General features: G+C 32.7%; 3 protein-coding genes across 3 annotated transcripts; 1 reads left to right on the top strand and 2 right to left on the bottom strand.

Moving 5' to 3' along the window:
* Positions 1-5283: 5283 nt before the first annotated feature.
* LOC143627981 (transcription factor E2FA-like) lies at positions 5284-10593 on the bottom strand. The gene is made up of 14 exons (XM_077097682.1): positions 10367-10593; positions 9525-9714; positions 8815-8868; positions 8633-8718; positions 8462-8550; positions 8339-8393; positions 8111-8163; positions 7971-8021; positions 7817-7865; positions 7665-7730; positions 7509-7585; positions 6760-6958; positions 6584-6650; positions 5284-6457 (listed from the first exon to the last, which is right to left on the bottom strand). The coding sequence occupies exons 1-14, from the start codon at positions 10559-10561 to the stop codon at positions 6333-6335; spliced, it is 1356 nt and encodes a 451-aa protein (XP_076953797.1). The 5' UTR covers positions 10562-10593; the 3' UTR covers positions 5284-6332.
* Positions 10594-18533: 7940 nt separating this feature from the next.
* LOC143627979 (2-Cys peroxiredoxin BAS1, chloroplastic-like) lies at positions 18534-21650 on the top strand. The gene is made up of 7 exons (XM_077097681.1): positions 18534-18832; positions 20009-20080; positions 20208-20289; positions 20407-20486; positions 20957-21082; positions 21177-21290; positions 21377-21650. The coding sequence occupies exons 1-7, from the start codon at positions 18635-18637 to the stop codon at positions 21491-21493; spliced, it is 789 nt and encodes a 262-aa protein (XP_076953796.1). The 5' UTR covers positions 18534-18634; the 3' UTR covers positions 21494-21650.
* A 111-nt stretch (positions 21651-21761) lies between these two features.
* Positions 21762-26410, bottom strand: LOC143627917 (cytokinin riboside 5'-monophosphate phosphoribohydrolase LOG7). Its single transcript, XM_077097632.1, has 7 exons — positions 26281-26410; positions 25410-25507; positions 23980-24010; positions 23370-23469; positions 23220-23290; positions 22943-23086; positions 21762-22140 (listed from the first exon to the last, which is right to left on the bottom strand). The coding sequence occupies exons 1-7, from the start codon at positions 26389-26391 to the stop codon at positions 22045-22047; spliced, it is 651 nt and encodes a 216-aa protein (XP_076953747.1). The 5' UTR covers positions 26392-26410; the 3' UTR covers positions 21762-22044.
* Positions 26411-26845: the final 435 nt, after the last annotated feature.

The raw sequence follows: 26845 nt of genomic DNA, 5'->3' as shown, positions 1-26845 counted from the left end.
AAAGTGTATTGTGTATTGGGTTGTGTTTCCTAGCTGATCATAACCTCTATTTATACATAAAAGGTAATAACTCTATGGAGTTATGAGTAATAATGACTATTAACTAATAATCCCTAAAAATCCGTCATTGCGTTCAATATAACTCTTTCCTTCATTATCCACGCGTTTTATTAATTTGATGGCGAGATTATAGCTTTGACCTGGTCATTAGCCGTTGTACCTACCAAAAATATCAACATAACAAATGAAAATCGTTAATAAGCAATAAGTACTGAGGATCACTGATCCTGACAGGATCTACAACATATTCTAAGGATAATTGATCCAGATTATATGTCAGGATAACATATCCACAGTGTCAAATTTCTGTGCACTAACAATATATATATATATATATATATATATATATATATATATATATATATCCTAACTGTTTGCACACCCGGTTAGCTCCAGCCAAGCTCCGGTACGTCACCTTGATCTCCACCGCATCAGCTCCGATTTGCACACCCAGTACGTCGTATAGTGAATTGGGTTTTGGGTATTTGACGGCGGTTGGGAACGATGGTTGACGGAATTGACGGCCGGAGAAATTTCTCAACTGGCGGAATAAACGGCCAGTGGTTGACGGAATTGACGGCGGGAGAAATTGCCGAACACAAGTGGTTGGTTATTAATATGTAAATAAATTAAAATAAAGGGGCTTCGAAGCCCCCGCACCATAGAGGGGGCATCTTTGGGTGGGGCTTTGAAGCCTCCAGTGCCCACGTTGCGCTGACATGGCACTGGGGAGGGGATTCAAAGCCCCTCACCATAGAGGATGGTCTAATATAATCATTTTGTTATCGTTTATCATTGAACTAGGTCATGCCACTCTGAGAGGACCGACTATATAATTAACTATAGTTCTAATATCACTTTATATGATCGATTACATATATATAACCTAAGTAGGGATCCACTCTAAAACCTAGTGATAATAGAACAAGTCGTAGTCTTGCGCATAAGCATTTACTTTCTTCTATTTGGAGCAAATTTCAACCATCTATGATCTATGGCTAATAGTGAAAATGGGATTTCCATGATACATATCAAGGATGCATATAAATTGGCATGATTATTGTAGAGTACGAATTTATAGATGATAGGGTGCACACTATGCATTGCTTTACAATTAATAAAGAACGTGCATACACATTAATTTTAAAGGTTGTTCTTGTGAGCTAACCCTACTGGTGCTACAAAGATTGAACCATGGTCCATGGGTCCCATCAAACTATGGTTTTGTTGATCAAGGTTGCAATGTGACGAGCCACTCGTACTGAACCAGTTTCTAGCCACGGCCGGTGCAGCTGAAAGAATGGATGTGCCACCCTCTTTCCACTTCAACAACACCATTTGGCACATGCTTTAGCCTTCACTACCACGTATATATTTATTAAAAAAAAAAAGAGGTGGTCCAAGGCGAACCGCTTTTGAGTTATCTAAGATATATTGACTAGCTAATAACATGAACTGAGTTGAGTCTAAGCAAACTCGAACTTAATAGGAAGTTTGTTTTTAACGAATTAAGCTTGAGCATAAGGTTCTTGTATCAAAATTGATTACTCTAATTTTTATTTAATATAATAGATAAAATATAACTATTTGTAAACTGTATAATACTATAATGTATAAAGTTACATATATGTTTTAGGGTAACTTTTGACATTTTCCCTTTTTTGTAAACTAGCTCTGCCAACCAAAAAATTTTGTTTTTGTAAACAAGAAATATATGGTGTCACTTTAATTGATTTTAACATACCTATTTAAGGATTTGGTTGATTAAAGATAAAGAATTTCAAATTATTATGTTTTTTTTCACATTTAACCCTTAAAACTTGATTAGCTTCAAAGAATGTCGTGGACTTGTCATCATTTTCATCCTTCTATCCAAAATCGTTATAATGACCCTATAGAGGGTTTCGAAAGAGGGTGGTTTTAGCAAAATCGCCCAAATATTCTTGGGATTTTCTCTCTAGAATTAAGCAAGTCGTGTGTTCAGGTTGTCAACGACCGGTTCGTCTCTGACCTTCACCTCCTCCACTTGCTCAGTATGACCTGAGCCAACTGAAGATTTGATGTTAGAGTTAATAACTTAATATCATCCGAGCATAGAGTTAAACTATCTAACTGAAAAAATTCATAAATCCAATTAGTTGCATGCCAATTAGTTGTACCTCATCAGTCATCATACAATGGGGCCCAATGATCATCATGTTGATTATATAAGAAAGCAATCCTAGTTTAGAGCTATAAAAACATTATGCTAAGAAAACAAAAACATAAAGCAGTTCCTCACTTTCAGGACTCCATTTTTATATTTTTTTTCTTTATACAATAACAACTATATCTTAATTAAAAATATATATAACAAGTCACACTCCAATCTGTGGATAAAAGTTTCAAAAAAATGAAGTCAGAAAGGACTCAAAGGACCGCTTGAACAAGAACACATAGGTCCCATGCCAACTGACACAAAAACTCTTGATTTGGCTGTATAATTATATGTGTTTGACGATAAATAAATGATGGATACTAAATATATAAAGTTGTGAGATGCCATCTACTTATTATGGTTGTTACAACAGGTTTTTAAGGGTCCCTTATATATGTAATTGCTTCAAAAGTAAATTCTAAATTTAAACAAGTAATTCCCATTTTGTATTTCTTAATAAGTTATAATACAAAATCAAGATTACTAAACAAAAAACTAGATGAGATTCCCACTAATTATAGATGATAATGGATAAACCAAATACGTGACTTGTGTTTGGGTACAATAAAATAAGCTTAAAAAACCTTAAATGAATCATATGTAATGGACATCAAATAAAACTATAAGACCGTGCGTAATAGGGAGGGGGAAGCGCCCCCACTCCTTTTTCTCTTTTGGTCCACCTGCAAATGACTTCACCGTCAAGAGCATGAGGGCGTTTTGTGCAAAGTGCTCAGTGACGGATCCAGAAACTTTCACCAGTAGGGGGGGGGGGATTATGTTCGATATAAACACTTAGTTGTAACGGGTTAAAACAGGTCGAGTATAATGGGCAAAACATGTCGATTGTGCAAGAAGTCTACATTGCATAAATCAATTCAAGTTAAAGAAAAAAACATCTAGAATGAATAGTCACTATGTCCGGACTCAGGAGCATTGTAGTTGTATAGACCTATGTCCTCCATCGTCAGTTGCCCACTTACCCGTGCATCAAAAAATATATATGCAGAAAAGTAATAATTAATGCATATTATTGCTTTAAGGGTTCATATTATAACCAGTTCATTTAAAAAAACAAGAAATTGATTTGATGTTTTCTGTTTTCATTTGGGCTTTCTAAAGGCCAAGGTGTATTCTTAATTTTGTCTTGGGGGGCAAGTGGATTATTTTTGGATTCCACTAACATATTAAGCTTGATGGGCTAATTTCAGTGAGGGTCTATCCCCTCCCTGAAGCATGAATGAATCCGCCTATGAAAGTGCTGGCAGATAATTTGAAGCCCAAACCGCCCCGTGTTTTGAGGGTCCTTTGGATGGTGAAACGCTCCACTACATATGGTCTAATAGTGATAGCGATGGGTGATGATAAATATTTACGATAATTAATAAACTATAATAGTGATGGGTGATGTAATCTTTTCAATTATTGCCGATGGCTAGAACATGTATTATGTATAGTTTTGAAGTCCACATTTTAATATATTTTCGTGGTAAAACTTACCCATAATTCGGATTTGACTTGAGTTGCCAAAATTGAATTTGAATTCGAATGTAACTAGCAAACGCCGATTTGAATAGACTTATTCAGATTCGGGTTATTTAAATACGCTGAGAAGTGTTTCAATTTGATCTCGGTCTGGTAACCTCACCAATTGCAACCGAACCTGATTCATACCCTGAAACGAAACACACACAGGGTATGGTCTTGGGTTATATTTCTAAAGAATAGTCACTCTCAGCCCGAATCCTGCCCGGTTCTTTCCCTTTTGCACTATTGATCTGCCGGCCCAAACCATGTGACGAGGCAATTTATAAATTAGCACAACTCTACTTATTTGGGCCAAACAAAGTCCTTTCAAGATTCAATTCATTCATTATTTACTTATTAGTCTCTAATCTTCAAGACCTCAGTCCTCAGGTAGTCAGGTATATTGTTTAAAAATGTATAGCATACTAGATTATTTGCTACCATAAAAATTACAACTTTCAACTAAATAGAACAATCAAGCATATGACATGTTTGGGCAACAGACAGAACTACGCCTGTGAAGTAGACGAACCAGGTCACAACACACGTCCTCGTTTGAAATTACGCCGGATGCCAAGTTATTGTGCAGAGCTACACTCCCGTCGCCGTCTCGTGTAATTTCTGACTTGTGAGTCAGTGACGTAAATGTAGTTCAAAGAGTCACCATTACAAGTAAGTTTTACCCAATAAAAACACATGCACTTATATAAGTTTCACCCAATAAAAACACATGCACTTATATAGTTAGTCCACCTGATTAGTAAATGTTGTTCAAAGACGTAGGTATAATTGCTTATCGGCAAAAAAAAAATTAAAATGAAAATTCTTAATTTAGTTTATTTCCATTTTATTTGGTTGGTTTAACACATCAATTTTCATTTTCTTCCTTTCAAGCATTTCTTCGGTTAACCGATTTTTCAATGTGCACATTGTGTAATCTTTCTTTTAACAGCATTTAGAACTATCCTCAATACCCGAGTGAGTCTTCCTGAGACTAGATGTCAACCGTCCATACTAATTTTGACGCTCTAAAATAGTAGAATTGACCCACAAATACCATCCAAGTAGGAAACTCACTATTGTGGAAATACTCTCAAGGTAGGTTTTGCCCCCGAAACCTTAGAGATCTCATGCTTTAATCATCACCCTCATGTCATTGAACCATAAGGCTAAGTGTTGTATCAATGTAATCTAACAGTGTTGGAATAGAAAATGTGACATTTTCTGTTAGGTATTTACAAAATCCTCATAGCCGCCGCCAACGCCGCCTCCTCCTACAGTCAATCAACCGCTATTTCTCCAATCAAAGAAAGCTGAAAACAGGCGGATAACCACCTCTCTGCTCTGCCAACACCAGCCGATTCGTGGAGAAACTCCACCTTCCAGCATAATTTGGATCACAGACTCCCCAGTTGGCTAAGACTTAACACAATCTAGGGTTACCCGGTTCGCCAATTCAGAACAAGATGCACAAATTTGTAGAGAAACAAAAGAACTTGTAACTTGATTTTCATTCATTCAATTGATAACATTTTTACATTTGACATGAACCTATTTTACAATTCTGTGATCCCTTTACATGAATTGACAGGAGAATACAATCAAAAGCAGTGGTTATAAGGCAGAAGAGGGTACCCGTGAACCGGGTCCACAGGCGGTGGAAGACGGCGGAACCATCTGACTCAGTAGCAGTTGACATGGGTTGAAGATAAGCCCAGGCTGCCTGTTTCACAAGGCGATTTCGAATCAAAATTTCATAACCTGGACTGGCAACGGTGTAGGCAGTTGCCGGTGACGGGAGGATGTCTCGAAGGGAGGTATATGAGGCGGGTTTGATGGAGAGGAGCTCAAATTCCACTGAAGAGGTGGCGGTGGTGAAGGAAGCCGAGTGGTGGTGTTTGGTTATGGTTTCGATGGAGTTCCACCAGAGGAGCGGCTGTGTGGTGGAGTCAACGGTGGCATTCATGGCTGAGATGGAATTGAGCAATTAAAGAGAAGAAAAAGATCTTTATAATAAAAATGCCAATAATTGGCGTATGCTGTTGATGATGTGTATTTTCTTCAAGATTTATTAAATTAATAGAGCGAGTTTCACACCATTAAAATAATCAGATATATATGTTCTAATAATATTAAATATTTTTAATAATATAAATCACCTACTTTATTTGAACACAAAAACAGAATATTCGTATCTTGATGCTTTACTTTGACAAGCACAAAACAATAAGTATGTATGATCCCATTCAAGTTCCAAACAAATTAAGCTTCTCTTCCCCAAATTGTTATTATTTTTATCATTTTTTATAAATATATAACCTCAAAAATAAATTATTATTTTTTTGAAGAGGTTATTCATTTATTGAGATTATACTGTATCTACAACATACTCTTTTTTTTCATTAAATACGCGTACAAGATAACATCAAACAAACATAATCAAGTTTATTGATTTACTCTATAACAAACCTGATGTTTCTTTGTTTCCGATTTTCACTCACATTGCTCACCCGAGCTGAACCGTTCGGTGGTTCTTGTTGACCATGGCTCACCCAAGTGCAGTACCATTTACACCATGACCAGATGGTAAAGCGGTTGACCGTGGTGTCCCTACTTCTGCCAACCCAAATTCTTCACTAAGCAAGTCAATACCGTCCCATTCGATTCCAGGTACTAAAACTAGTCAAGGAATGTAAGACTTCAATAAAGTATTTCTTATTTCATTAAATATAAATATTGCAAATTTAAAAAATATATGAATAATTAACAATAACATAAAAAGCATGTTAAAAGGGATACACACTGTGTTCCAAATATCTGTTAAAGGAACTTCTTTATCTGATAGAAGCCAATAGTCTGCATCATTCTGCAACAAATTACAAAAATACAAATTCATTTTTCATATATTATTCTCAATGAATAGTGAATACAACGATATATCATTTACTAACGAATAATAATTACTTATAACTTACATCAACATCTGAAGGGACTATCCTCATAATACTCCCGGCAGAATCTTCATTAGGATCAGAGTGAGTACTTTGAACATGTTGTGGTTGTTGTTCGATGCTGACCTGGTGATTATCATCAGGGCCAGAACTAGAAGCCACTGGTATCGTGGTCATAGGTTGGTCAGCCCCATCAGCATCCTCAAACTTTTCTTCAAATTGACTAAATAAAATGTTTCGTGTTTATCAAAGATTGAATCGACATAAGCATATAAGAATCGTCAGCCCTAAAATTAGACTTGTAAACGAATTGAACGAACACGAATGGGGCATGTTCATGTTTGTTCACTTAACTTTAACGGAACAAACAATCAAACATGAACAGTTAAATACCGGTGTCTTCATGTTCGTGTTCGTTAAGAAAACGAACGTTTTTATGTTCATTCGTGCGTTCATAGTGAATGAGAACAGTTCGCAAACACAGAACGAACGAATATAACTGAACATAACTGATCAAAAAATAATTAAAAGAAAACATAATATCCATCTGTTGAGCCTAAAAAAGTAATAAACCTGGACTAAATTACAGTGAGTAATGAACGAATGATACATGTGTTCATATCCGTTCATTAAACTAAATGAACAAAAAGTTTTGTTCATGTTCGTTCATTTACTATATAAACGAACCTAAACGAACTTCCAGCCAAACTGTTCACTGAACATTTGGTCTGTTTACAAATATACCTAAAATTTATAACAAAAATTACATTTACCTGACAAGATATACATCGATGGGGCCCATCGTGCTTCTAAGAATTATCCTATATCTCCTTTGTGGATAATCAACAGCCTATTATATCAACAGAAATTAATCATAATTCTAAAAACAATAAAAAGTAAAGTAATAACTTCAAATTCCATAGTCATACCTCATCGGGATCTGGTACTTCAAGGGTAGTCCCGTGAGGAGCCTTGATTGCTATCAAGGTTTCATTCTGTCAGTTATAAACATTAAATGTTTACATAACTAAAATATATATTAAACTAAGAATAAGTTGATACAAACAACATTTAACGGTACCTGTAAGCATGGTAGACCTTTTATGTCATCTTCAGTAACAAAAAGCCATCTAAAACAGAGGGATAACAGTAAAGATATATAATTTACAACATCAGACCAATGAGCTATCAAAAAATAACGTTGGATAAAATTATAATAAAATTATAAATATTACTTCTGGTTTGTGTTATCTTCACTCATGTCCCTCATTCTTTCCTGCATTTCACTGCAAAGTTATATAACCAACTATATAAGATAGATTTTAACTAATAATGTAGCACGAACAGGTTACTTTAACGGTATAAAAAATGTAACCTGATACTTTCATCTAATCTATTTTCTTCCATTGAAAGTTTTTGAACTTCTGCCTGCAGCCGAAAACCAAAAGTTAAAAAAGTCAAGAAATGAGATTAAAAAATGAGTGATTTTCAACCCTTTAGGCTCAATTGACCCGTGCTTCTTTTAGCTTTATTTTTATGTGGCCCATTTCAAATCAAGTTATTAATGAATAAATAGATCTAAATTGACACCTCAAAATATTACCTGTAATAAAGCAATATCATCTTCCAACTCTCCAGATTTTGAACCATCAAGACCTCTAAAAAGATAATAAAGATTCAAGATATTTGCATGGTAAAATATTTATGAAGCCTGAGAAAAGCTTACTTCCATCGAATTCTATTTTTAAGTGTCTTTTCAATTAGACCAATCCCTTCAAGCACATTTGTAATATCATATATTCGCCTCTTCTGCACCTGGTATCATAACAGCTTCTTAAATTAAATTTTATACAAAAAAAAAACACATGTCTTCAAAAAGGAAATAAAATAAAGATACCTCCAAGATATCAGCAGCATTATTCAAATCAAGAATGCCATCTTCAGCATGCTTGATGAGGTTGATAAATTTTTTTGTCAAAAGACCTGCAAAGTTTGGAACTTTCTGTTTATAAATAATCATGTTCAAACATAAAAAGAAGGTTTTAAAGAGCCAATAGAAACTAGTGTAAGACACGTTACCTAGTGAGCTGTCGTAGCGGCAGCTGCCAGCTGGCGTAAGTGAAGAAGGTGAACCTGAGTTAACATAACTAGATTTTATTAGAATAATATTTTTCGCAGTAAAACCAAAATCTCTTAAGAGCAATCCAATCTATTAGTTCTTTGTGGTAGACTGGTAGCAGACATAGAGCGTGTTTAAATTTGCATTTTAAAAGATAACTTGTGAACCAATTCTGCTTCAAATTATCTAATTATCTCTAGATCAGATTTAACCAGTTTTGGTCCTTTTGGATGAGCATATTGTACCACCCACAAAAAAACTGATTACCAAAGAGTAAAATAAAAAACTACCTAGCTAACCTTTCTTTTAAGTTTTAACCTAACTTCAAACTAATACTCCCTTGTCTCAAAATGTATGTCCTTTTTTTATGTATTTAGTTTCATAAATATAAGAATCTGTGACACTCAAACAGCTAAGTAACTTATATTACAACTGCAATATAAAAACAATGATAGTAAATAAAAGTCCAAACACTATCTCCTACAATGCATTTACAGATGTTTATCTAGTTCTGCTCAGTTAATAACTTAGAATTACTAATTACACTTTCAAACCCACATCCAAACACCCCCATAATCTCTGTCGCGTATGGTCAACAATGCTATTTAAAAAAAGGTCATGTAACAATAGTAATAATGCAAATATGTAAAGACTTGCAATCATGTCTCACCAGTATTTGAAAGAGGAGTCTGAGGAGCAGATTTGTTGCTTTTTGTGACCTTTGAACGTGCATTTATCCTTCCACCTTTTGCAGATACAGGAGTGTGAAGAGGACTATTAACTGCAGCAGAATAACCAGTACTTGCCAACTCATTAGATGGAACTCTATTGTAATCGGTTCCAAGTTTTCTCTTCACTGGCTGCGAATACATTGCAAAATTCCAACCATTTAACACTTCAACTATGAAATATATTCACTAGATGAACCATAATCAATGAATCACTAATCCATGAATTCAGATAAACAGCTTAATGACAGATACTTGATAATAGCATCAACAATGCAATTAATTCCTAGGTATTCATTCACAAATACAAGCATCAAGCATACCGTAACATCTAATCTTTTTTACAACTTCCAAAATGTTGGAAAATTTGATTCAAGTAACTTAACTATTTCGATCTTCTTCTTTTCCCGATCGCTAAATTTGTAATAATGAAACCATCTAAAGACTATATACATTAACTGTCATATATCCTTTTCACAATTTTAATCATGTCTGACAGAATGTGATTTGTGTTTAGTGAGATAGAGTGAACTTCTCATTATGATTAGCTTAATTACAAATAAACTAACACCTCTATATACACAATCAGACAATCTTCATAGTCATTATGTATGTACTTTACAACCAATTGGACATACTCAGCTGAATTAAACTTAAGACATAACCTAACAAAATATTAACCTACACAGTATAACTACATGCAAGCTTTCACTAGAAATCGAAACAACTCTTTAGCAAAACTCGCTAATTAGCCTTAATTAACATAACAATTAGCATCATAAACAGCACAATTAACAATAATTACTTCGGCAGCGGTGTTGCGTAGTGTAGCGGCATCACTTCCGGAGGGAATAAACGGCGGTCTGGTGGATGAGAAGGGTAAGTGACGTCTTGCTGGATGCAGGATCTGTCCACCGCCACCGGCAACCGGTACTGGTGGTGGCGCCGTGTGTCGATTTGGAGGTTGAGCTTCGGACATTTTGTAATTAATTACAGAGTATATGCAAAATTAGTTAGGTGTTAATTAGGGTTTATAGATTGTACAGGTGGTGGTTTGGGGGTTTTAGAGAGAGAAAGTGGAATTGATTGGTTTTAGAGAGAGAAAACGAGGGTTTGGAAGCAGAAAACGAGGGAGGGAACTTTTGGTTCGGATAGATGTGGAGGGAAGGGAAGAAAAATAAATAAGATTTGGGTGGGTGCCAATATAAGTCCCTTGTGTTTTGGGTTTATGAAGTACCAGCCTTATCAAATTTACTGATAAACAGTAACATTTTAACTCGTCTTCATTTAAAATCATGTATAATCACTCTATAATACATAGAGAACTAGTTTTTATCTCTCATATTACAGGGGTTGTTTTATATTATTTGTTCTAATTTTTATTTATTTTTTAAATTTATATTTTTTTATTGTATAATAATATACTTATTGTTTGATGATAAATTATTTCACAAATAAATGAAATGTTATAACCCAGTTTAAAAGCTATATGGGTTTGATGACACCCAATACTCGTTTATTTCTTTTACTATAAAATTGGTTTTTTAATTCTCTCTAAAAATCCTTAACTTTAATTCTACTTCTCCACGAATTCCTATCCTCAACCATGTCCTCTCCGAGGACATGGTTGAGGATAGGAATTCGTGGAGAAGTAGAATTAAAGTTAAGGATTTTTAGAGAGAATTGATTAACTTAGGGCTTAGACTTAACTTATTTAGGTCACATACCATAATGGTATTTCCCTTACATATATTATTATTATTATTATTATTATTATTATTAGCTTTTATATTGCTGTTAAACTGTGACCTTATTATTAATATTATTATAATTAGTAGTAGTTTTTATATAACTGTTAAACTTTGATTTCCTTTATTTTGCTTCATACACATGTACTTAGAGCCGAGGGTCTCTCTGGAAGCCACCTCTTTATTCCTTTGGATAGAGGTACGGTGTGCCTACATCCCACCCTCCCCAGACCCTACCTATAGCTTTGCTGTCGGTGGGATTTTACTGGGTATGATTGATTGATTGATTGATTGATTTATTAAAGTTAATAATATACTTATGGTTTGATGAGACCCAAGACCCGTTTATTTTTTTACTATAAAATTGGTTTTTTAATTTAAATAATATATATCTTTTTTGAAATAAATAAGATGTTATTTTTTAGTATAGCCTATTTTATAGGATTTTTACGTCAATAATTTAATGAGAATACTTTTTAATTTAATGAGATGTTATAACATGTTTAAGGAATATCTGGGTTTGGTAAGACCCATACCCATTAATTCATGTTAAATGCATGAAAAACCTCTATTTAAAAATCAAGCAAATCTGGTGAATCCAAAAAGGGGGAACGACCACATCGCAACACGTAAGATTTTTATATTTTCGTTTATATATATTACTAGTTTTTATCCCCCGTATTACGGAGGTTGTTTTATATTATTTGTTTTTAATATTTATCTATTTTTTGATTTTTTATTTTTTTTATTGTATAAAAGTTAATAATTAACTTATAGTTTGATATTAAATTGTTTCACAAATAGATGAGATGTTATAACCCGGTTTAAAAGCTATATGAATTTGATGAGATCCAAGACCCATTATTTTTTTTACTATAAAATTGGTTTTTTAATTATAAATAGTATATATCTTTTTTAAATAAATTATATATTTATTTTTAATATATTTCTACTTTATAGGATTTTTGTATCAAATATTTGGTGAGATTATTTTTTAATTTAATGAGATGTTATAACCCGTTTAAGGAATATCTGGGTTTGGTAAGACCCATACCCGTGAATTCGGGTCAAGTGCATGAGAAGCCTCAATTTAAAAATCAAGCAAATCTGGTTACTCCAAAAAGAGGAGGAGCGACCACATCGCGACACGTAGGATTTTTATGTCTTCTTTTATATATATTATAGATTCATTCACATAAATATAAAAAACCTAATGTAAATGCTCTTAACAGGGATGTGGAAGATAACAACACTAATTTTCATATAACTTAAGCATATAAAATCTTTTATTTGGACATATATAAACTTAAAAATCATAAAAAATGACGGTCATCTGGTATCAAAGGGTTAGACAAGGCTTTGGTTTTACAATGAGTGTGAATTCAAGTCTCACGTTTGTCAATGAAGGTTCGGTTTACAAGTAGATTACAAAGTGTTTGATGTTTAAGCAAAATTACATTTATATGAAGAAGCATGACATGTTAGGTGTAAATCGGCTCTTGTAAGTTGTAAGAAATGGGTGCCTGCGCCATTGTAAGTAAGAAAAGCGATAACTAAGCATAAAGTTGATTTTATTGCTACTGCTACTTTGTTTTATATAAAGGTAACTAACAAACCCTCTAAATCTATACTAGTACTCAAACAGGACTAGATCTCAACCATTTGAAGGAACACTTTTATTCAATATATTGATACCGCTGGGCTATAAGCCTATAATAAATTGTAGAGATAGGCCGCAAACTCTTATGTATTTATTGCACTTACAATAAAAATAATAAAGATGTGCATGATCATCCATAAAGTAATTGTCCATTGTTGTATAATCTCAGTTAATACATTAGTAGGGTAAAGTTATAATAAAAAGTGAGACAAAAATGAGAAGTGTAATGATCATACAAAAAACCATTTAAAAATAAATTCAAAAAAATTAAAAAAAAATCATAACACATATAAATAAAAAACAAACAAAATTTTAAAAAACTGAAATGTTTCCGCCATCATTCCCGTTTAAATTTTTTTAAAAAAATACAAAATAATTGACGAAAAAACACAATGACGAAAATGAACAAAAGATACCAATATAACTAAAAAAGACACAATAAATCGCAAAATATAACACAATGTCGAACAAAATATAGCATAATGTTGAGTAATATAACACAATATAAAGAAAAAAAGACACAATGTTAAGGAAAAAACACACAATCAATGGCGAAATAAACACAAAACACAATGATAAACATAAAGACACAACGACTTCTTTCACTTACCATTGTGTTTTTTTTATGAGAACGAGAAAGACGATGGAAACATCTTTGTGTTTTTATTTTTTTCGTTTTTTAATTAAATTTTGAGCTATGATTTTTTTATTTGTTTTTTTAAAAAAAAATTAAGGGTTTTTTCTTGTCTACAAATCACTCTCATTATTCTCATTTTTGTTCCCCTTTGTAGAATAATATGACGCTACATTAGTAAATTTAAACTAGTAATTGTAGTTCATTCTAAGAGACTAAAAAAGACCGGGTTACTTAAATGAACGAGATTAAAAAAGACCGAGTTTCTTAATCATGTATTTTAATTAATGTTATGATTTTGCTAAATTGGTTTAACTGTATCAAACGTTAGGTCCTTTCACATAAAATACTCTCAAATTGCCAAACATGTAAATTCAATTTAATTAAATTAATAATTTAGGGGTTGCTTGGATCGGTCAGAGATAAATAAATGGTGTTTGGATCATTAAAAAAACACCACTAAACTATTAATGATTTATATAGAGTATCTTAATTGTTAAGTTTCATAATGTTTCAGAGACTACCTTTTGATTAGTCAGATTTCTTAATGATTCAGCACATGAATACCAAACAGCCTCGTAGTCCGTTTTTAACCAACTTGTCTATAGCCATATGATCTTTATTGATCAGATTCAATTTGTTTTTTTCTTTATCAACCACTATGTTGTAAAAGATATTAACGCTCAATGGAAAGGTTATGCACTTATGTTAGTATTTTGTACTATGAATCACCAAGATTACTTGTGTCTCGTATTGTTTTTGGTTGTGCCTAAATTTTTAATTATTACGTGACAATATTTCATTACTATTGCACTCAATACAAAACGATGTATTGAAAAAAAAAGTTTACTGTTACAAGATTTCCTTACTATTGCTCTCTGAGTAGTGGAGTGCGTGTTGTTTCTTGGCCTTGTGTACCATTTGTTCATAAAAGTTTACCGTTCGAAAAAGAAAATTGCACTCAATACAAATAAATTATCATTGTGCTATGAGTTATAAGCATGTATTTGTGATCAATTGTACAATAATAAAAAAAAATGTTCTACTAACTATTATTTGACGCGTTTAAAACCACCATACAATAAATAAAAAACGATATATAGAAGAAAAACAAATTTGTTTTCAACAGTCAAAGTAAACTACATAAAAAAATTTGTTTGGATTCCCATGAGTGTGTATGAGTGCGTTTGGAAGCATGATTTGTTTAAAATCCATTGTAGCAAACATGTCTGGTCTAAAGGCTAATCAAGCTTGGGTCACATTCGTTTCAGCTATAAGTCAATGGAAACAAATCAACTTTAAGAACCGGCTGATATAGTCGCTTTCTTTCTTAATCCCTTGTTGGGACAATTCCCAAAATAGTCCAATACAAGAGAGATATTCCCTTAATAGTCCAAAACTTTTTAAAATTCCCAAACTAGTCCATGGAAACCTATCTGCAGCGTGACACTTGTATTCGTGACGTGAGATTTGAGTAGCCAATCACAATCTGACACGTGTAAATGAACGTGAAAGTTTCAACGAAATCTGTCTTCGCCGAGAGGATTCAACCCAAAATTATTTTCTCAGAAATCCATCTCCTTCGACGCATTTCAGGTGAATTTCATCTTTTTTTGCATAAAAAGAAGAGGTTTCAGAAAAAATGGTTTTTAGATAAAAATTATCTTTTTTCATAAAAAGAATAGTTTTCTATAAAACTTTTTTGAAAATCATATCCACCACCCCCACCCCCGCCCACCGCAATCATCATCCACCACCACCACCACCCACCGCCATCATCCACCACCACTACCCACCGCCATCATCAACCACTACCACCCATCGCCATCATCCACCGCCATCATTGAGAAATTATTTTTTTTAACTTTTTTGAAAATCATCTAACAAGACTAAATTCATTGGAAAAGTACCGTTTTTTTCTTAACTTTTTTGAAATTTCTCTTAGGAGTCGAAATTCACCTGAAATGCGTCGGAGGAGATAAATTTATGAGAAAATGATTTTGGGTTGAAAACTCTCGGCGAAAACAGATTTCGTTGAAACTTTCATGTTCCTTTACACGTGTCAGATTGTGATTGGCTACTCAAATCTCATGTCACAAATACCAATGTCACGCTGCAGATAGGTTTCCATGGACTAGTTTGAGAATTTTAAAAAGTTTGGACTATTAAGGGAATCTCTCTCTTATATTGAACTATTTTGGGAATTGTCCCTCCCTTGTTTTGCATAAACTGAAAGTCAAGGTGGCTCTCAGTATGATAAACCGTAAAAACAAACCTAAATTCTTGTCATGTCTATTCGTTCTTGATTATTTAGTTCTATCATTTTTGCTTTCTTTAATAAAATGTGTATTTAGAGTTAATTTATATAATTAATTGTGTTGTGTTCATATCATTAGTTATTGTATCATGAGACATGTAAATTTAAGAGTGAAATGATGACTTTTTCTTTAGAAAACCCAACCACTAACTAATGGTTTTGCCCACTTTTGGGTTATGAATTTTAGCATTGATTTTTTTTTTTCAATTTACGTATGAATTGTGTTATTGACATTAATAATGAATTGTTTTCTATACCTCTTAAATTGATTAGTTTTTGATTGTTTTGATATGACATTATCTTATTGATTTGTTGAGTGAGTAGTTTAGTTGAGTGGGGTAAACCGCTACATCACCCCTAAGGGGCATAATGATGCACCATACTCCATACACGCTACTACTTACGGTTAGAGCCAACTCGGTGATTGAACCTTGGCAAACTTAACACAACGACTCAAAGGATGAAAGAGTAAATAACATGAACAATCATATCAAACAAACAAACAAGAATAAGGGATTGTACAACATGACATAATTTGACATTTAGTATGAAGATGGAAAAGTACATTGACCACAAGACCAATAGGACACACATCCAAGACACTTTTAAGTCTTTAAACCATGTGGGTTGGACAAATATACTAAATGTGTGAAAAGCACTACTAACCTCAACACCACAATTGATATATCTAGGATGATTTATCAAAAAAATATTACATTTTGAAATCAATATCTCCTATCCAAGTCTAGCTTAATAGCAAAACCTTGGCTGCTGGTCCATAATTGTATATAGGTTGCTATCAAAAGCTTTGGAAGCCAAGAGTAAGAGTGATGTTCGATTCTGACGTGACATTGTTTAGATTATGAACCAGATAAATGCACATTGGAGGTGATGTTCAGTTTAGAATATATTCACAAAACTGGATGAAAGTAAACATGATAAGTTAGTCAATGTAATTAAATTTGCATTTAAATTTTGAAAACAATTTCAATCTCTCACTTTAATTATCTTTCTTTTTGAATTAAAAAATAATCTCTTCTTATTTGCTTTACTTTCAATGATAAAAATTTTTAATAAAAAAATATTACTGTTTATGTAATTTTAAAAAATATTAACAATTTGTGTGTGTGTGTGTGTTTGCGTGTGGTTGGTTTATTTATTGTTTATGTAATTTTAAATTTTTATTTATATGACTTATATTATTTTTTTTAAATCTATTTACTAGAACTTATTTTATTTTCAAATAATATGAAATAAAAAATAAGATACCTATAATAGTATTTTAATTTATAAAAGTATTTGAGTTTATAGAAATAAAATATAGTAGTAGAAGATTATGTGGAATATACGAGTGTTTAAAAGTGGATGTAGTGTTGAAGGAAAATAAGATTTTTTTTGGTGTTTGAAAGTGGATAAGTGAAAATCTGATATGACAGTTGATGTGGTGCGTTTAGTTATTTTTTACTCATCCACCGTCATGAATGCTCTAAGATGGAGTCTAACCTTTAAAGACAATGATGACATGTTGGTTAATTTAGTTTTCTTTTAACTTATAAGCATAATGTAAACAAGTCGAGTTTGGCATTATCTTGTTGAAGCTCAAGCTATGTTTGTTAGAAGCTCTATATTCAAAGATCAATTTGGCTCGTTAATAACTTTTCAAACTTGTACTCGTCTAGCTTATTTTTACTTTTAAAATTTTGTTTTGTATGTAAATTCTCATATATTCTTGTAATTGTAGTTTTATACATCTAATAAAACTTTTCTATTGTTTATATTATAATTTCATATCTAATACTTTTAATTGTGGTATCTTAATTATTATACAAAAAATAATAATAAATAAAATAGTTAATCATATAGTTTTTAAGATACTTAAAAAGTGATTTGCAGATTTTGTACATTTGATCATCAAACTTAACTAATTACAAACTTGTAGATATTACACGTTTGATCAACCATGCGGTAGGCTCAAGTTTGTAATTAGTAAATTTGAGAATCAAGCATGCAATATTAGCAACTACATGTACCAACGATGCAGTTAAGTCAATAAAAAATATTATACGCATATAAGTAACATACTTGTTAGGCTCGCATGAACGTAATGAAGTTTGACATGTGAAACTCGAGTTTTAACTAGATTATCACAAGCCAATCTCAAGTTTTTTTTAAAGACCAACAAATTCTTTCCAAAACTCTAGCAAGAAGCTAGAAAAGATTACAAACATACAACATGCTGGAAACAATCCAACACCCACGCCAACTATGAATTACCAAATGACCCACTAAAAACTAAAACATCGCCATTTATCCCACGTAAAATTGTTTCGCCTCCCTTTATTCTTCACCCATAAGAAACACATTACTTTTATTTCTTCCACAAGTCCGGCTATGTCGATCCGGCCCCCACCATGAACCAATAAATTTCTTATTTTCCACAAGCACCAAATTGCAACTAAGCACACCACATAGACTGCCTTTGCTTTCTCCGAGAACATAGATACAAATTTGTGAAGATCCAAAACATCCCAAAAGAAAAACAAGTGAATCTCAAGTAACCTCAAACTAGATACCCACCCATGTGTCCTATTCACCAACCTAACCCTATCCTCATTTATCCTTGACAAATCCCATCTACTCCTTTAAACCAATCCCAATAATCAACACAACACCACACTACCAACAGTGCAACAATGACCACTTCATCTGCTTCTGCATCTGCAGCTCTTCTTTCTTCCACAAACCGTAGGTCTCCAGCTTTCAATCATCCCAAACTTCAAACCCTAAGCTTCTCCGGTTCTTCCTCTCTCAACTTCCAATTCAAATCCCTCCGCTCCGCCGTCTCCGCCCGCTCCGCCGCCGTCCGCCGGAACTCGTTCGTCGTCAAAGCTGTAACTACTTCCTTCTCCTTAATTATAATTTTATCTTCACACGACTGTTATATATATATATATTTATATACGTTAGTCATAGCATTGTACTGTTGGTTAGATTATTCGTGCAATTGACATTGTGTTTTCCGTCTCAGTTTTGACCTAATTAGTAATTACTGTCTTTTAACCTTAATTTCGGATTGCTAATGGATTTGATAATTGATATAGTTAATTCAATATCAGGATTGTAGATTAACTGGTTTAAGTGGTATATTGTCAATCAGCATTGTGTTTTGAGACTACAATTTGACCTAATCAGTTATGGCTGGCAATTGGGTACTTGTTTAAGACACGATAAGACCTGTTAATAAAAAAAAAGTGTGGTATGTGATATTTATCTTATTTTTCTTAAATAATTGAAATTAGTAGGCTAGTCTCCATTATTTTCCCTTACTGGTACATGAAATGGTACATGAAACTTAAAACTGTCTTATAGTCATGATATATGAAGTAGTTAAATGAGTCGTATTCATGTTTGATACTTGTGTTAAGCGCGTCGTTTGTTACTTGTTAAACCTGTTTAAACACGAATTGCCAGCCCTGTAATTAGTATTATGTGTTTTAACCTTAATTTCGGATGATAATCGGCTACTAATGGATTTGATAATTGATATTTGTAAAGCAAGAGTTCATACTCGCTATTAATTCAATATCAGGATTGTGAATTTACTGATTAATTGATATATTGTCAGTCAGCATTGTGTTTTGAGTCTCGAATTTGACCTCGTTACTGTTTTTTTCGCTTATTTGCGGATGATAATCGATATGATATTAGTAAAGCGATTCGAGTTCATTTTCACCATTAAATCAATATAAGGATTGTAGATTTACTGATTTAGGTGATATCTTGTCAACTAGCACTTGGTTGCTAATTCAATGATGATGGTGGTGGTATTAGTTTATTGCAAATGAATGAAAATATTTCACGTAACTTAATATCCTGATAGTTAAAAGCAACTTTTATGTTCACATATTGGTTAATTTGGGTTTATGCAGTAAATGTAGCCTTTTTGGATGATGAGTCATATGACAGATGTTTAAAACAGGGGATTGAATAATGCTGGCTATCGAATACGCATTGTTTTTGTATGTGTTAGCTATCACTTGTTTTTGACTTTTTGTACGTGTGTGCAGGGACTGCCACTAGTTGGAAATCAAGCGCCTGACTTTGAAGGTGAGGCTGTTTTTGATCAAGAGTTCATCAAGGTAAATTAAGTGACTTATGATAATAATCTGATGCATGATTTTGAAACGTTATGATGTATGAGAATCCATGAGTTTTCAACTAGAAATTTGAAATTTCTGTAACTTTGCAAGTATTTTGTCACTGCAGGTTAAGCTATCTGACTACATTGGAAAGAAATATGTCATTCTCTTTTTCTATCCTTTGGACTTCACTTTTGTTTGTCCAACAGGTGAGTCAACTCATTACTTGTTAAACACATTAAATTTAGATGTAGTTTATAGATGAATGCGCAGTTAGCTGTTAGTATTTTGCTCCAAGTTTTACTAATCTTGTATTCTTAATGCAGAAATCACTGCATTCAGTGACCGATATGCAGAATTTGAGAAGATTAACACTGAAATATTGGGTGTTTCCGTAGACAGTGTGGTAATTGTTTCTTACAATGCTATACAACTTTTTATATAGTATTTACCTAATAATCATCTCTAGCAGAAGTAAATCCAATTATTTATCTTTTCATTAGAATATAGGGTACTTGATTTTGTTTTATGTTTTTGCATAAGAACACATTTTTAAAGGTGCTCACAACGTGGTGCACATGGTTTATTTTGTTATACTTAATCGTGTTGTTCACATGTGAAAAGCTGGTGATCTGTTGCTGCCGTGATAGGGTGATTTGAGTGAAGGGCAGTTTAGTCTTTTAGTTGTTTTTGGTTTATTTAATTACTAGGTTAGAAACCCGTGCATTACACAGGTTGAGTAAAGGAAAAGGAAATATTAAGTAGTACTAGTTAGTAACGAAGATTTAGGAATTATGAAATGGTATTTTAAGATAAGATATATTTTCATTTTTAGTTTTAAGAATATTTTCATCATTGCTCGTTTCTTTTTTGCAGTTTTCTCACCTTGCGTGGGTTCAAACAGAGAGAAAGTCTGGGGGTCTTGGTGACCTAAACTACCCACTGGTTTCTGATGTTACAAAATCTATTTCCAAAGCTTTTAATGTATTGATTGAAGACCAGGTACACACTTGTAAACTATTTATTAATCTCTGGGCTATTTATATATAAATAATTATTTACTATGTCAGTCACAATGTCGGTCTTCAAATTTCAGGGAATTGCATTGAGAGGACTCTTTATTATTGACAAAGAAGGTGTTATCCAACATTCAACAATTAACAATCTTGCCATTGGTAGAAGTGTTGATGAAACATTGAGAACACTTCAGGTATTACATACATAAAGCCCTAATATTAATATTCTTAATATGTTAAAGAGGCTATTGTTGAATGGGTATCTGTATTTGTACCATAGGCATTGCAATTTGTACAAGAGAACCCAGATGAGGTGTGCCCTGCTGGATGGAAGCCCGGGGAGAAGTCGATGAAGCCCGACCCTAAGGGCAGCAAAGAATACTTTGCAGCCATATAATTGTTTATTGGTGTTTTTATTTTTATTGAATTGAATTTTGGGAGTATTTTGTTTTTCGGGGTTATAAACTTGTTGAAACAAGAAAGTGTATCTGTTGTGTTTTATAACATTCATTAAGTACCTTGTTCAAATGGTTTGGCATATTAGATAAAGATTTGAGGTGTTTTAAATTAGGGGTCGGGCTTTCTTATATTGTTAGACTTGCAAACTATTTTTTAATATAATCTTGACGGTTGTGTGAATTGAACACATAGATTACCCATAGAATGCAGATATATAAAATCATAGTATAAAGGTTATAATATTTACAACACAACTAATTATGGTTTTAGAAAACAAGATAGACACAAAATGTAATATATATAACCATTAAACTAGCAAAAGTTTGAAACCAAAGTATCATTTCATATCATATGCATGAGATTTCGAAAAGTAAACCAAAACAGGCACCATACCAGTGGAGATGTACCATTTCATAAGCCTATATATATACCTAAAGCAAGAGCATATAAATAACCTTACTAATGTCACCCAACAATAATTGCCGTCTTTTACGTCTCAACACCAGCCTCGGGTACATAGCTTAACCTATCCACCTCGTCCCAAGTCAAACTTGCTACGATTTCATCATACTCGGGAACGAATTCCTGAGATCCACATTTATGCTTATATTATAAGATGCACTAAAGGGTGTTTGAATATGTGTTTTAAGAGTGATAAAAGTGATGAGTCTTGGAAGCCTAGACGAGCTTGTTACTTGTATACATAAAAAACAATTAAATCCTATGTTTGAAAGATGCATAACTAGTCGAGCTCGAGCTATAAACATATGACTCGAAATGATTATAGTTATAGAATTACTTGTATATATACACCAAAACAATTAGATCCCATATTTGATAAATATTTCACTAATCGAGCTCATTAGGCTCGAGCTTGACTCTTTTAACAAAGAGAAACAATATAAGAATTATATATATTTACATATTACAGTTACTATTTTAACATTCACTTCCGCCCTGTTCTTGAGTTTTTTTAAAGGAGGGAAATGAAAGAAAAACTAAGGATAGTTAAAAAATGTGTGTTCTTGAGTTTTTTTTTTAGGATGGAAAGGAAAGGAGTAGGAGGAGTTAGGAGGGATTAAATTAATGTATTTTCCCAATAAGTTATCCTCCCAAAAATGGGATGATTACTAATGATAACTATTTTTTAACATAGTTATCCTTTCCTTTCCTCTAGTTTCCTTCCAACTCAAGAACACACCTAATTAACAAAAGTTTCATTCCCTTTCCTTCCCTTTCTTATCCTTCCCTCTCCTTTCCTTTCCTTTCCTTTCCTTTCCTTGGTTAAAAAACTCAAGAACAAGGCGTTCAAGCTTCTTGGAAACACCCTTCAACTATATTTTCAATTTATAGTTGAAAATTGTAATCTATTTTCCAAATAACTAACCTCAAGCTGTCTAACCAACTGTTCGGCTGTTGGGGCGGAGACGATAATCCTACGAGCAATTTGCGATATAAAACCTTCATCAACAGCCTTGTCTATAAATGACAACAGTGAGTTATAGTAACCCTCCACATTCAACAGACCAACCTAGACATGATCCACAAAATAAGATACCGTTATTTAATTGTCCCCACAAAATAAATAAATAAATAAATAAAAATAAAAAAATAAAAATAAAATAAAATAATGTACACTGGCTTATGGGTGTTCATTTTCTTACCGGTTTATGGTGGATTTTGAGCTGAGCCCATGTGATGACTTCCAATAGTTCTTCAAGAGTGCCATAACCACCTAAGAAGATTCACAAAATGAATATATAATTTATTTTCAAGATTTTGAATTTGTAATGAAATATTAAAAGATATCATACCCGGGAGAGCGATAAAGGCGTCAGCTTGACGAGCCATTTCAGCTTTTCTTTCATGCATATCTGCTACCGCTTTTACTTCACCAACCGTCTCACCTGTTATCTGCATATCACAAATTATCATAGTGTTTTCGTACATTACATATAAAAAATAAGCATCATATATCAAATAAAAGTAAAAACATGTTGGCTAAATGGATGTTATTCTTTAAAACAATAATAAAAGTTAAAAAAGTTTTAAATTTTTATGGATGTTCTTCTTTATAAAAATAAAAGTTAAAAAGTTTAGATTTTCTACGATTTCAACTAAAGTGAACCAATTTAGTTAGAATACAACCAGCAGCCAAAATTAAATAAAACAACAAGTTGAGTTAATGATTTATTTACTATTTATGGTTCAAATAGAAGAAATACAATTTGTTGATATTGATTTGAAAAGTGAAGTTGGTTAAATGCAATGTGTATGAAGACATGTCAATGTACTATTAATAATCCAGTACAACTTTTATTGATGGCTAATGTACAACTCTCAATGCACAATGTACAATGTACAAGTCACAAAAACCAAGAGAAGAAAACTTAGATTTGAAGGTTTCTAAATAATCAAATATACCTCTCTGGGCATTAGAGTCCTTGGGATAACCCTGCAAGACACCAAAAAAGATATCACATTAAATCAAGGTTGTACAGTACAATTTGGAAGGAAATACCAACAATGCCCTTGTAGTAGTGATATGTAGACACTAGACAGTTTAGGCTTTAGTAATGGAATGTTTGTTTACATCTAAATGGAACCATTCAGATATAAACATCTGATTTATTCAGACTTCATACTGTTTGGTTCAAACAGAAAAACATCTGAAAGGTTAAAATTAGGTCTGAATCATTCAGACTTATTGTTGTTGCTGAATGAGTTAAATCTCTGAATAAGACATATGCTCATTCAGATTTGACTCATTCAGATATGAATGAACCAAACAACCACTAGAAGGGTAAAATTGAGTCTTCTCTTCTTATCAAGATTCAAGAAAGTAGACATGCTTGAATCACTGTCTAAAAGGTTTCATACTTTTTATAAAAATAATTTAAAAATTACTTAATTTGTTTTACCTATGAACAAACTGACAGGCAAATATGAGTGTTTTCATTAAACTTACGTAATGATCAAGAAACACTTTGTTTTATACAATCCAGCATGCTTTTCTAAGAGTGGGACTATGTTTTCAATCTTTCACAAAACTAAAGTTGTCAACTTTTTTGAGAACTTGATGTGTTTGTTCAGTTTTTAACAGGAAAAAGGTGAGAATAAGAGCTTGATTAAGTACAAATACCAGAGTTTTTCAAGCATTTGATCCCATGATGTCTGCAAAATCTAATTTTGCATAGAATACTGTGAAACTTTGACTCTTTAAAGTCAAAGTTATATATGTTAAAGTTGCAATTAGTAATGTTATTCTTCATCTTCAACCTTAACTCTTATTTCATGAGTTTATTGCATGTTGATATAAAAAATGTGCTAACACAGTAACACATGCACTGACTCCACATATCATACGGTTCGTATAAGGTTATACATAATGTATAACGTTATACGGTACATAATGCTTTTATATGAGACTTATAACTTCCGAATAACACACCCTTGTCTCATCTTTTAGTATTAACATTTTTCACGTATCATACAAGCCCGTATAATTTTTTCCACGTATCATATGGGTCCGCATAACATTTTCCACGTACATATCATACAAGCTCGTATAAAGAACTTATTTGTTCTATACGGGTCAGTATAACATTTGTCTCATGACTGTATAAGGTTGTACTGATCATATGATATATGAAAAATGTTAAGCATAGATTGAATAACATGGTAGTAATATGTCTATATATCATTTCAAGAGAGAAAAAAACAATCAATTTGATGATCAAAATCAAGAAAAAGCAACTTGTGATATATACTCAAAAGGCTAGCTTCAGCTTGCATATAGAGATACATTTGAAGTCTAGAGAGGGAAATTAATAGGAGAGAGATAGAGAGCAAACCCTAGAACATGGCGCCCACCATCATGAACCGCCTGAGAAACAAGACCCATGAGACCCACGCTGCCACCTCCATACACCAAATCAATTCTTCTTTCCACCTGCCAGTTATATATCATTCAACACATGACATGTGTCACTAACCCAAAGAAAATAAAAAGAACATCCTTTTTATAATAAGTTGAACCGGTTTCATTGATTGATGTGGAAAAGACTGAAATAAGATTAACAAATGGGCACACATCATTCTGTTTGTTTCTAACAAATGATTTTATTTTGTTTTTTCTTATTTTTTTTATGTTTTCTTACAACCTTTCACCATAATATCAATATCATGCAAGAAGGCTGCTCAACTGTTTTGTCATGCCAAACATAAACCCTAACTTCCATTCTTCATTCATCACCACATAATCAAAGCACAATAATCTCAAAAGAATAGTGAAGTATGAATCTTGGATAGTTGGTTTCTTTTAAATTGATGAAATAATGCAACAAAAGAGAAACTTTTTATACAATGCATGATCAAGCATTAATACTTTATAGTGGTATAAAAATGAGCTCTTGAAATCTTGTTCTAATAATATTCAAGAACTTTTGAAAAACAAAAAAAAATGGTGGGAAGAATAGTGGTATAAAATTGGTTCTTGAAATCTTGATGTAACATTCAAGAATTTTGAAAAAAAGAAAAAAGGAAAAAGGAAACATTGGTGAGCTTTGATCAAGAATGGTGACTTAAAAATGGGTTATTGAAATCCTGATATGATATTCAAGAAAGTTATAAAAAAGAAACAATGGTATACGTATTTATGAAATATTTATGAAATTTGAAAAAAATATGAAGATTACAAAGATCAATCATATGATATATATATACCAGTTCTTTGCCAAGGTCAATAGCAGCTTCCTGGTAACTTGCTTTCTTTCCTGAGCTGCTTCCACAGAAGACACATATTCTCTTGAATCTTGATCTTGTTTCACCTTCCATCTCTCTCCCACTTTCTCTCTCTAAAAGTACTTGGGAAGAAGAATATGATGTGCTTCCTGGAACAAGAGAGGAAGAGGGGAGGGGCTTAAGAAAGAAAATAATGTGTGAAGTTGTATAAATTTTTTTATACCAATAAATTGATTTAGAAAAAGGAAAATCATCATAATAAGTTAATAACCTTTTTTACCAATCTAATTAATAAAAAAAAATTTAAAACGACCGATGAAAAAGGCAATTTATTAAAACGAGCTCACGAGGCCAACAAGAAGTAGGCACCCACAATACCCCATACGAAACAAACCTTTTACAATAAACTCCTACAACAAAAATAAAAACACCAACATTACAACACAAAATCAAAGTTCCACCATTGTCCCAAGATAAACCCAATCGCTTCGATCTATTACAGACCCAAAGTAAACTCAAAGCTTATGCTTCTCGCAACACTTTAATC

This window comes from Bidens hawaiensis, unplaced genomic scaffold (assembly GCF_021521415.1).
Source record: "Bidens hawaiensis isolate Kalapana, Puna unplaced genomic scaffold, B.hawaiensis_p1.1 tig00004748_1, whole genome shotgun sequence".
In the NCBI taxonomy this organism is placed as follows: Eukaryota; Viridiplantae; Streptophyta; class Magnoliopsida; order Asterales; family Asteraceae; genus Bidens; species Bidens hawaiensis.
This window is presented reverse-complemented; position numbering and strand designations above follow the sequence as displayed.

Coding starts and splice junctions, on each gene's coding strand:
- LOC143627981 (XM_077097682.1), bottom strand. CDS start 10,561: ATGTCCGAAGCTCAACCTCCAAATCGACACACGGCGCCACCACCAGTA. Junction 8,394..8,461: donor AAAAATAGAATTCGATGGAA/GTAAGCTTTTCT, acceptor TTATCTTTTTAG/AGGTCTTGATGGTTCAAAAT. Junction 7,866..7,970: donor GAAGATAACACAAACCAGAA/GTAATATTTATA, acceptor CCTCTGTTTTAG/ATGGCTTTTTGTTACTGAAG.
- LOC143627979 (XM_077097681.1), top strand. CDS start 18,635: ATGACCACTTCATCTGCTTCTGCATCTGCAGCTCTTCTTTCTTCCACA. Junction 20,081..20,207: donor TTGATCAAGAGTTCATCAAG/GTAAATTAAGTG, acceptor TTGTCACTGCAG/GTTAAGCTATCTGACTACAT. Junction 20,290..20,406: donor CACTTTTGTTTGTCCAACAG/GTGAGTCAACTC, acceptor TTCTTAATGCAG/AAATCACTGCATTCAGTGAC.
- LOC143627917 (XM_077097632.1), bottom strand. CDS start 26,391: ATGGAAGGTGAAACAAGATCAAGATTCAAGAGAATATGTGTCTTCTGT. Junction 24,011..25,409: donor GGTGGGCGCCATGTTCTAGG/GTTTGCTCTCTA, acceptor GGTGTCTTGCAG/GGTTATCCCAAGGACTCTAA. Junction 23,470..23,979: donor GGACTCTAATGCCCAGAGAG/GTATATTTGATT, acceptor TGTGATATGCAG/ATAACAGGTGAGACGGTTGG.